Source organism: Numida meleagris, chromosome 5 (genome assembly GCF_002078875.1).
Source record: "Numida meleagris isolate 19003 breed g44 Domestic line chromosome 5, NumMel1.0, whole genome shotgun sequence".
Classification (NCBI taxonomy): Eukaryota; Metazoa; Chordata; class Aves; order Galliformes; family Numididae; genus Numida; species Numida meleagris.
Window position 1 is genome coordinate 43,617,557 of NC_034413.1, and position 12,070 is coordinate 43,629,626.

At 35.7% G+C, this 12,070-nt stretch overlaps 1 protein-coding gene across 5 annotated transcripts in view; it reads right to left on the minus strand.

Moving 5' to 3' along the window:
* HECW2 (HECT, C2 and WW domain containing E3 ubiquitin protein ligase 2) overlaps window positions 1-12,070 on the minus strand; it is a 164,669-nt gene that overhangs the window by 54,521 nt on the left and 98,078 nt on the right. For 4 of the 5 annotated variants that reach the window (XM_021399234.1, XM_021399235.1, XM_021399236.1 and 1 more), the window contains 5 exons: window positions 11,537-11,631; window positions 8,345-8,420; window positions 6,387-6,556; window positions 3,727-3,869; window positions 101-201 (listed from right to left, as the gene is read on the minus strand). In XM_021399234.1, coding sequence (XP_021254909.1) covers window positions 101-201; window positions 3,727-3,869; window positions 6,387-6,556; window positions 8,345-8,420; window positions 11,537-11,631 — 585 coding nt within the window. Of the gene's footprint in view, window positions 1-100; window positions 202-2,480; window positions 2,517-3,726; window positions 3,870-6,386; window positions 6,557-8,344; window positions 8,421-11,536; window positions 11,632-12,070 lie in introns of those variants that run through there. The other variant, XM_021399238.1, reaches the window with a different exon arrangement.

Below are 12,070 nucleotides of genomic sequence, written 5' to 3' on the forward strand. Positions count from 1 at the left end.
ATGAGACACTTGATTTTCATAGATAATCTTAGAAATACAAATATATGTAAATTCTTTCCATATAACTATTTGGAGACCCAGGACACTGTCAAATTCTCACCTTCATGAACAGAAGATGTGATTTCCACTTTGAACTGGAGATATCCACTTACATGATCTGCTGGGAGCCTTCTGCCAAGATTATAGCTGAGAATCTGGTCTCTGCAAAAACAAAGGTATTGTTGGCTTTGGGTTGGTTTTTTTTGGTTGCTTGCTTTTTTTTTTTTTTCAAATTTTAACTGGTTTTATTTTTCCAACATTTTGTATCAGAAGTGCTTATCAGGTAGAGTCAGCGTGACAAAAGGTAACTTCTATTACACTTTTAAAATTAACCACATGCACTGGTTTGTGTGGAAAAGCACAAACATCAACAATGATGTAACATGTTGTTTGTTAACACATAAAAGAGCCTAACAAAAGACAATTTATATTTTTCAAATATATATTGTGCTCCAGGAATTCTCACACATTTCTAAATCTGTTTTTAATTCCAAAACAAACCGCACTGAAAACGATTTTTTTCTTTACCTTCTCCTTCCCCCAACAAAAAAAAATCTGTTTTATTATTAACAAAAACCTTTTCTTTTTGAAAGCCTTCTGCCCCCTTGTGGATTCTATTGTAAAACAAACAAACAAAAAAGCCAAATAACTTCTTCAAATTTTAGTTCTCATTCAATAAAGCACTTCTGTATCTGCCTAAACACATTGTTATTTAGAAAAGCTTTTAGAGCTCAGATTTCACATCAAACATTTTAAGTGTTATTGCACTCAGCAGCACTGAGACTTGATTAGGTACCTGCATCAGCTTTAGACTGATGTCTAAAGCTTAGTATATATAAGATCCTAGATTCTTACTATGCACAGCCAGAATTTACAGCCCCAATCACCTTCCACACATCTGACACAGCCGAAGAGAGAGGAGGGGACTGCTGAAAACCTCCATGGGAAATCAGTGCTATTTATGCAATTACGTTTGTACTGGTACAAACACCTCTCCTCTACTGACAGCATTCTTACTACAACAAGCGACAGACTAAAAGGCAACTACTGAGATAAACCGCAGCAGTTCAGCTGCAAACATTACTTTGAGCAAAAAAACGCCCTGAGTGGATAACTTAAGGCAAAGCAGCCTCCCCATATTGCTCTACAGACCACATGACTTCAAATTATCACAGCTGTGTTTCCCGAATCTGTGTCACAGATTCACTGCTCAGTACTCCAATTGCAATTCTTCAGTTAGACTTGGGATTGTCCTCAGAAGACTGCGGGTTAAGATTTCCACATATTTTACATAAGGTTTACAATGCCATAGGCAATACAAGATTAGAGAAAGCCATGACATAAATAATGTCTGCTGCAAACTGAGCTAAATCAATACTTGATCATTCTTGTGCTCATGTATGGTATTTTCCATGGAATTTAAGGAGACATTGACCATCTCATTATGAAAACTTGTAAGCTATGCCAACAGCTAAAGGTAGGACAGAATTCTACTGCAATCTGCCTAAAAATAAGTTCTAAAAAGTTCTGGTCTTCATCTTTTCATTCATACTGATATGTGCAAAGGCAAGTCAAGCATACGGTGTACCGTAATTCCTTTGACTTTACTTCTGTATTTCAAGCTCACACTTCAATCCAGTAGAGGATTTCAGTTTTTACTGACATCATAAAAATGAAGAGGAAGAGAGTGAATATGTTTCACTTGCTTGACCAAAAATAAAATAAGAGAATGATAACAATTGATTGTATATGTGGTACAGTTCTACTTCCAGTCTGCATTGGCCACTCCTTTCCTTTGCAAGACTTCTGGTGCAAGATTGTCTGTCTTTAGGATATCTAGGAAAAAAGGTACCTGACAACTGATTGGTATGAAAAAAACCATAAATGGGCAAATAAATTACAGATAAATAGGCAAAAATACCTGTAAGATTGATTTAACGTTACTTTTAAGATCAACACAGCAAAACAAAACTGAACACTTAGCTATATTCTTGCTACATATTTATTATACTGCTCTTCCTATTCTAAGCAGAAGTATGGAGAAGAAAACAGGAAATGTCTTCCAGAATTTTGGTTTGAAAAAAACAAACAAGAACCGATGAGCATAGCAAACAGTCAGGCTTTACTTCACACTGCTAGGAATCCCAGAGTATATTCCAAAACATTTTGGGATACAGCATGGAAATGAATGCCCTGACCTAGGTCTTGAAATCAGTATCATTCTCCTATTTTCGAGTGTCTAGTAGTGTGCAAATTTATTAGAAAAAGCTGCTTTCTCCAACATATTGTAAGTTGTTGAAACTCAGAGATGAAGCATTTCTTTAAGTAAAATTAAATTGTATGCACTTGAGAGGAGCTTTTTCTTTTTTTTAAAATAAATTATCAGAAGACATCATCAGAATTTTAAGCTGCTCTTACAATTTTATTCTTACTTTACTTACCAGTGTAACCACCACTTTGGAAACTTAAAGCTGAAAACTGTTTTCAAACTGAATTTGCTTTTCTCCAGTTATGCAACTTGTTACTTTGATGAGAATATCTGTGAAAAAGGAGGCCAGTTGTTTATATCCTGCTTTTTGTGCAAAAGCTTGGTGATACTGCCATTCCCTTAAACTCTCAAGGAAGAATACAGACATTTTCTTTTACCATCATTTCTCATAGGCCTCATTCGGAGGCCATTTAAGATTAATGGCAACTCATTAGCTTTGAGTTAGCTCCTATACAAAATACACTGGAACAATTCCATTCCTCTCTTTGTCTTTTGAGGAATTATTTTTTCTAATTTTTCAAACAAAACATACAACTGAGAAAAGATTCTGACAAAACAACACACCCTGCACTTATTGCTTTCTCTTCAATGTAAAATTACACATTTGCATACACTGCCATGTCTCTTGCAGACCTCCAACCATTTGCTTCACACCTGCAAAATATCACAGTGCCTAAGTACCAAGTCTCAGACTCTTTCAAGCACGTATGGTTTTCCAAAGGCCTACTTTGATCATCCACTTGACTGTACTGATACCCACTCCAGTAATCATCTCGAAGTATAAAACATCTTAAAAATTTTCAAGTGAGTTTCTTCTTTAAACCATAGTAGATAGCTATCCAAAAAATTAACAATTTTTTAAAAATAGTACTGTCGACAAATTTTGAGTCCCATCAGTGCTCTATTCATAGCATGAGGCAATTTTAATTTGTTAGTACCACCAGCACTGAAAAATAAAGATTCACAGCCTTGCAGTCCTGACCAACTCGCTGAACAGATATTAAATCTCTCACTGTTAAACTGACAATCAAAAATAACTGAGTTACAAAAGTGAGAAAATAAAACTTGCTTGTTCTAAGAAATTTGCACACAATTATTTAGTATTGTGATAATGCTCTGATTCTAAGTCGGCGAGCCATATGGTAAAATTTTTGTGACGGTGACGATTTTTTGTGTAAAGATACCAGAGTTGGAAACAAATTACAGACAAACATATGCAAACACACATAATACATTCAGAATGGGGTGAGAAACACCACCATCTTCCAATTAGGCAGGAAGGATATTAAAATTCTTATTATATTTCTTAATACAATTGCAATACAAATTGTGACTGTGCCAATAAGCCAGAAAAGCTGCTCTGTGCCAGCATCCTAGATGATGAGTCTCCTTCAAGCATGAGGAATGTATTAATTTACCCAATTGCATGTCTCTCCAACAGTCTCTGAACTGGTATGGTTAACTTCCCAAGAAAGCGTTTGATGATTGGACGACTCTTGGCAAATTTGTCTTTAACTTCGATTTCCAGGACATCTGTTAGAAGTGCAACAAAAGAATATTTCTGGAAGGAAAGAACACATTTGACATGATATCAATATACCTTTATTCAGAAAGCGTGTATGCAATTACTACTAGCTTGCAGTGAACTCTGACAGCATTAATTGAGGACTACAGCGGTTTCCATACTGTAAAATAATGTCAACATCATTATTAAGTACTGTATTTTTGCATACGTAGCTAGCCTCTCAGAAAGCAAACACCTTTTTACTGTTCCTAGAAAATATATTCTCAGTAAGAAGCTGCACTGGATGAAAGCATTTTGATGGTCCCATTCAGAAAGGGGAAAGCAATGTTTCCTAGTGGTTGCTTCAAGATGGATAGTAGAAATCACAAAGAGAAGAAATCTTCACTGTACACCAGTAGAGTATAGAAGACTAACAGGGTAAATGCAGAAGAAAGGAGGAGAGTTTCATTCCAGTCTGTGTTTAGTGAACTTTCCTTCCAACATCCTGTTTTCTGGTCATTTTTTGTATGTGTTACAGGATATCAGAAGGGCAATTTATAGGCCGTATTTTCATAAGCATTGAAAATAAAAAAGGATAATTTTCTATAGATTTTCACCTCAAAGTTCAAAAATCTTCCCAGTAAGCTCCAACAGTTTTTCCTGAACTTGGGGCCTTTATACAAGATGGCATTAATGTATAAAAAGAATTGTGATGTCTGGTAAGATCTCCCTTCCACCATCCCCTAGGAGGGAACACTGTCACAGTCACTCTCTTCAGCCGAGCATCAAATTTCCTTATGTTTATGAATAATTCATACTTGACATCTGTGCTGCTCTGCCAATCCTGAGTGAAAATGGTCAAGATTCAACAGTGGTACTGGGCACATATGTGAGCAGGCATGTCAGCAGGGATGTACATATACATGTAATGTGATGATAAATTCTACCAGGAAAGCAGACCTAGGAACAAAATATATTTTTTTCCCTCTAAATTTTAAGAAATTTCAAACAAACAAAAAAGCATGGGTAAAATCTACTGAAAAGCCAAAGTCATCTGTTACACTTTCACTGTCTGCCACCTTTAAGACCTCTGAGAAAATCGAAAGCTGAATACAACAGAATGAGCATCTAGTTAGCTAGATGACAATGCACTGAATCAGAAACAATAAAAGGAGCAACTCTTCAGCTCAGCTGTAGACATTGGCTAAAAATACTCAAAAACAGTAATTAAATTAGGTCAGGAATTAAAAAAAAGCATTATCATGCTGGGTAGAGCTGTGATAAATATGACTTAAAATTTGTGTCTCATTTTGCTACAAAATTGCACATTATTTTGCAGAAAGGAGTGGATGTAAAACTGGATCAATTCTGCACCACTAGGACAGCATATGTAATGAGATCATAAGCTGGTATCATCAGAGATTGCTACAGGGAAGATACAGCAGTTAAAGCAAGCTGACGTAATGCGTGCACCAGTGAACATTATCACTTTTCTAATAATCTTCTAAAAGCAAGGAGAACTGAAGGAGAAAAAAAGGGGAAAAAACAAGAATAGTTTTTCTTCCTATTTACTGAGTAAAGAAATAGATAGAAAGATGAGAAATCTATTTAGAAATGAAAACTCCCAGTTTTTAAGATCTTAAGTTTTCCTCAAGTCCAGAGTCTTTCCCACAACCAAGTACCCCAGATAGTGCTAATGCTGGCCCTGCTCTGTTCTGCCTGCTTGTTTAATTATAATTGGATGGAAGCATCCTCTAAATCCTGCTCAATTTTCCTAAAAGAATACAGTGACATTCAAACACAGCATAGGCATCTGCTCATTAGAAAACATGCACAGATCAAGAAAGCTGCTAGCCAGTCCTGATACATTTACAAACTATTGCCTGTTTCCCACATAGACTTCAAAGATGTGGCCTTGCTCTTCTACGCTCAGAGAGTTATGGGCAGTTAATGTTCCTTCTCTGAGACCTGCTCAGCTCACCCAATATAAATAAATCTGAAAAACTGGGTTCTGTCCAACTGCCTTCTGCCCCTACTCCTTTCTAAGCAGTGCTGTAATGCCTTCCCAGGCTTTCCCTTCTGCAGCAGCACATACAAAGTATAAACCAAAGAGTATCCACTCTGCCTGGCAAAACTGAATGCTTGCCACCTGCTGTGCACAATGAGGATATCATTTTCAAATGAGCAGTCATTGCCATCACTAGGCATAAATGCCCACATATTGCACCTTTCCTTAAAGAGTCATTTCACAACATACGATTCATTTTAATTAATTTATTTTTTGCACTTTCAAGTGATCTATTGGACTGCTGACTGACTCCAATTCCTAGCAGACAAGCGAATGAAAAACCTCACAGTCATACAGCTTAAACACAGGGCATAAATGCGCAGATGATAGCTGTTTCTATCCAACAACAGGGTTCCTAAAATTACTACAATTTCTGTGTCAGTTTAAATAGCTAGCTACAAAATAAGCTCCCAGACCTTGGAGAGTAAAGACTGATGCATAAGGAGAAAATACAAGTCTGGTACACTGCATCAACTTGCAGACAGCTCTCAAAATGCATACATTACCTCTCTGTGCCAAACAGGGTTAGTTGTGTTACTGATGATAGTCGATCTTCTTTCCTGACCATGATGAGCAAACGTAGGAAATGTACTTTTTTTGCCTGGTTGGATGGACATCTTTAGATAAGGATCGGGGTTGAAGAACATGCCTTTTTTAAGTCCAACTGCTCTAATATCTTTAAAACAAAACGAAGAAGGAAAAAGGAACAGAGTGAATGAAATCTAGTTCACAAAGCAAGGCATTTTTAAAATATTACCTAGGAAATCAATTCACATAAAACACTAAATAAAGCAGTTTGAAATTACTCATAGAGTAACTGGATCCAGTGCACAGAAGATGCTTGAAACAGGAAGTCAAGTGTTTTCCCAAGACAATATACAGAGGAAAAGCCAGGACATCCTCATTTACATGTTGCCTTCCAGTCATTTCTAAAACAAAATTACAATGTGAACTTTAAACTGAAGTACAAATGTTTCTCTCAGTATGTAAGGTATTTCTACCCTAAAACAAACCAAGCTATCAGCTCACCATACAGTAATTGCTCTATTTCTGGTTGAAGGGAAGTGGCTAAGATTAAAAAACCTGTACGGGAGGTAATGCAGTGAACTCACACTTTCTCAAAGCTTAGAGTTTGAGAAACATAACTTCTAATATTCATTATCAAGGTTGTTCTGGATTATGATGCACACTTCCTCTCAACTTGGGAATAAGCTATCCCACATAGAAGGAGGCGGCATTTTCTGAAAATGCTTTCTTCCTAGAGAAACCTCAATATCACAGCCCCTGCAACTTAAGTCTAAAGTAATACAGAGAAATTCTCAAAACAAGGCATTCCAATTCTTTTCCTGCACAAGAATTATTTAACACACAAATCATAAAAAAGCAGACCTGCACATCAAAGGAGTATAGCACAAAACCTAGGAAATAACATCACTGTATCATGGTTCAGATTTGACTTGTCACAATTTAAAGTTTAACATAATTTTATATTTAGAGCTACTGTGCTTGTCTGTTACCACAGTCACACAAGCAGCCAGGACCAGAATGTTCATCTTAGCTTCAAAAATACTTACTTTGATGAAAGATGTTAGACAATTATCTTTCATCACAACTTGCAAAAAACAGAATGTTCTCTGATTTGCAAAAAAATATTCATTAAAAACAAAATATAGTAAAAAAAAAAAAAAAGACATTAAGATAACAAGAACAAAATGCAGACTCACCAATTCTGGATGAGCAACCAAAAAGATTCTTGGGAGCACCTTACAGACTTATAAGTCAATACACCTTTCAATTGAATTTAGGGGACTCCTCAAGTTGAGTCATAACATTCTATTAAACACTGTAGCTTTTTCAGATTTAACAAAACAATTATTCTTATAGAATGTATTGGTTCTATCCTGATAAATGCTGCAAGACCATATCAAAACATTTTCTTCAGCTCTAATCTTACAGCCTCTAAATGTTTCCACTCCCAGCTATTTATTTCGAAGCAATATTTTATGTCTTTACTCAAGTTGAATATGCTATAGTCACACAAGATTTCCTGTGGAATAAATCAAAACAAGTGTAGCTGGTAGACAGTATCCCTCAGCTATTTTTCTGTATTTCTTATTCCTTTCATAAAAGTGATAGAATCAGCTTGCATTTTATTTAGAGGCTATATATTTAACTTATTTTTCTTTGCTGCACAAACTAGAAATTTTGCAAATTTCTCATGCTGAGATCTATCAAATCAGTTTCTTTCCCTCCTGGAAATTCATGATTGTGGCTTGTTTTCAAACACAAGTTGTAAAGAAATGACATCTTTCAAGCCACTAGAGTGTGCTCCTACAGAAGCTAAGGAAGAAAAGCACTTTATTTTTAACATTTTTTAAAACAGCAATTACTTCTTTTTTTTTTTTAAATACTTTGTAAAACATAGATTTCTGTGGGGGGTTTTTCTGTTGTTTTGTTTTTATACCTGATAGTGTAAAGCTGACTAACTTCCGAGAGTGCTGGGCTCCAGATCCACATTCATCCGTGCCTTCTACTCCCATCTGAAGAGGAAAAAGAAGTAACAAACGACATATATTTTCATCTGTTTTATATATGCTCAAAGATGATTATGTAATTAGAAAGTAGTACACAGCAGAAGAATTGTACCAACTACTGCCAATTACCATAGACAGACAAAGCTGCAGTATCCACTTCTAGGAAAGCATGTATTACTTATGCCACATGTTGTTAATAAACTCATCCTTGGAATCGTCCAAACAGAGAATCAATCACAGAAAGGGAAACCCTATTTTCTCCTGGGTTTCACTTTTGTGAAATAAAATCAACAGTGTGGACTGGCAACATGTATGAAAGCATGAGCTAGTCAGTGACAGCAGGCAGAACTTTTGTCACTTTTCACAAGAAGGCAATTTACTCTGCAATAAAAAATGGCAAAGAGATCAAAAAGTCTAAAGAAAGCCTTCAGATTAATGAATGGAAAGTTTTTCTAAATAGAGAATTGCATTGAATATATAAATATGCATGTAATCGAAAAGCTACGGAATCTGCACAGATTTTCAGGTTTGGTTTCTACAGAAATCCCTGAGTAGCTAAAGCACAATTTCAAAACTCATGTATTAATGTCTAAATAGCTACACCCACTGAAAAGTCCTTTCAATTGACAGAAGAACTTCTCTCAAGGCAGAGATGTGCGTCCAGATGAATAACCTAACATAAAAACATCAACAGAGCTATATTTAAAGTCAAATGGTTCTTTACATAGGCAGAAGAGTTCTTCCCAGACAGAAGAGATTTTACACAGTCTGCTGAAAAAGCTTCATCTAAACACTACATTAGGGATGTGTATTTGTGATAAAATAGGAAGTCACCTCATCTATTGAACAAAATAAGTTGAAAACAAACTTGTACACCTGTGCATAGTTGAAGTACACAAAGCAAGTTTTAGCACCCGAACAGTTGTCTGAAAGCAAAACTAGAAGCTACAGGACTAATAAACTATTTCTGGAGCAGCGGTGGCTGGACCTGGATGTGCAATCCATGAAGAAACCACTAAAAAGTCAAAAGTCCTTTCAATATTGCTTTTAGCATTATCATTAGCTTTCAAACACTTCTCACAATGATCTGCAAACAAAAGCAAAATCAGAATAAGTGGTATGGTGCAACTGATACTGAAGAATTTCTTCCACTGTAAAATTCTCACACTTAGCATATAAGAGCAGTCAAGTTAATAAAGTGACAAAGGAACCACAATGACATTGATGTTTGACGTCCTCATCGGCTTCAGCAGTCTCATGAGGGAACAGACTGTGACAGGAAGTCGCATGGCTCCAGCCCAGCTCACTTCCTTTTTGCATTCCTGCAGTCATGATTCACTGTCATTTTCAGGGACAAGCATTTCTCATGAGTATGCTGTCACCTCATCACCGAGCACACAATACCATTGCTCCAATGGCTTTATAATTCTTCAGCAGCAACAGCTGGTAGTAAAATTATGAGGGCATCACAAACGCAACAGGCTGAATTCAGTCTGAGCAGCTCTCTGCATCCTGAGGAGACCTTGATTTTTCACTAGCTCAAATGAACACAGCACAACATTAACTGCTTATCCAAAAATAAGACTGACTGACATCCCTGGTTTAATATGCTGTTAGTTTGAATTAAACCAGAAACATTATTCCCACTATACCATGCAATGCGAAAACTTAGCAAGATCCAAGTCAGCAGGTAACTTACCACAACTTAAAAAAAAAAACAGAAGGAATGGGCATGCCATGGCTCTTTGACCACTTCCAGAATCAATACTGACAACAGGTTAACTCCACAAGACTGACCACTGACTCAGAAAGACAGGTCTTAGATAACTCCCAAGTAAATAAATGCATATTCAAAGACAGAAGTTTACATGTTCTGTAGTGTAATGAGTCTTGAAAACACACCAGTAGCTTACATGACAAGATCCAGAAAACATACACGCTTAAATGGTTTCTCCACTACTTTTAGATGCCCTTTCTTTTCTTTCTTAAAAAAAAAAAAAAAAACACTTTTAAAACATTCAGGATACCTTGCAGTATGAAGTTTATACATTTATATTAAAGATAGTTGCTGTCTGTAGCACACTTTCTTCTATAAAGTATCAAGAGTTCATATGCCTGCCTGTGAACCTATACTGTTCACAGAATAAGTAAGCGATGCTGTCAGTTAGGTCAGTAATTCTAAGAGAAATAAAAAACATTTGGTATAATGAGATAAAGTTCATGATAGTATATACAATATTATATCACTGTAAGATTCACCTGTATATAATATAAAATGCTGAAAAAGTGCAAGATCAAATTAAAAGAAATCAGCTTGATTAAATTGTACTATACAGTTATCTTCAATGCTGTAATTGTCAAGACACCATCCTGACAGATATGATCTTAAATATTTGTCAGCTAAAATCAGTGAATCAAATGCACTAAGAAACTTTCTGTCAATTTAATATCTAGTCTGTTAGATGAATTACTTCAATCAAATGTACCTGGGTACAAGTTTGGGATGCTCTTCTTTCAATAGGCATTCACATCACTAAAAAGAAGACTTTAAAATTTCTGTTATTTCAAAACTACAAGTCTCATAAAGAAATTGTCAAGAAGGCAACAATAAATCTTGAAAGTCAGAATTATCCAGATTTTGGTGTTATATGAACACTCCAAAAGTTCCATAATTTCTGCAAAAGCAGAGTTTTGTACAGTCTTGCTTTTTTTTATACTCATAATTGCTATCTCAGTAACAATTTCGTTTTTAATGTTAGCAAATAAGAAGTAGAGACTTCTGATAAGAAGTCAGTTTGAATTAGATAACCAGTGTGACATATAGTGTTAAATTACATAAAACTGGCAGCATTAAAATTGAAAGCAAGCAAAACCAAATTGTTAGTATAAAGGATTTCAGTTAAGCACGGTGATTTTAAATTTCATTTTATAATGAAAAATTTTATAACGAAAAATACAAAATCAAAAAAAGCACTTTCTAATTTTGGTGATTACAGTCAAAACTTTCTTTTTTTCCTCCACAAAAATTGCACTTAATGGTGAAACAACAGAACTTATACTGATACATTTGCCTGGCGGTTAATATCTTACATAATTACAATGAATAAATAGGCTAAACTTACCATCACAGCAGGGTTCTTCACAGTGATACATGGAGTAGTAGCTCGGAGGGCTCCACTAACACCATGGTAGTATTTAAAACAGATCTTTATTTCAGCTGGAAAACAAAACAAAAATCACATCAAATCCTTTGTGACTGACAACAGGCAAAAGAAAATGAAAGGAACATGTACAGGGAGTCATAGCTCACTTCTGTTCACAGTCTGAGTCATATCTGCTGTAGAAGCACACAATAACTACAAATGAACTATGTCTTCTTTTAAACTGCAGAGAATCAGGATACAGATTCAGGATATATTTCCATGGTCTGTAATACAACCCTATTTGCTGTAAGGTAACTGCTCTTCCTCTGAGTTGATTCTTAGGATATGGAAGAGAAAATAAATGATTAGATCATCTCCTGTGATCATTATTGTGCTCTTTGTTGATCTTCCTTCATTTCTCAAAATGAATGTTGACTTATGGACTCCACAGCTACTCACAGTACCTAGCATGAGCCTCACCAAAGTTGAATGCGGGGGATTATTCTCATGGTC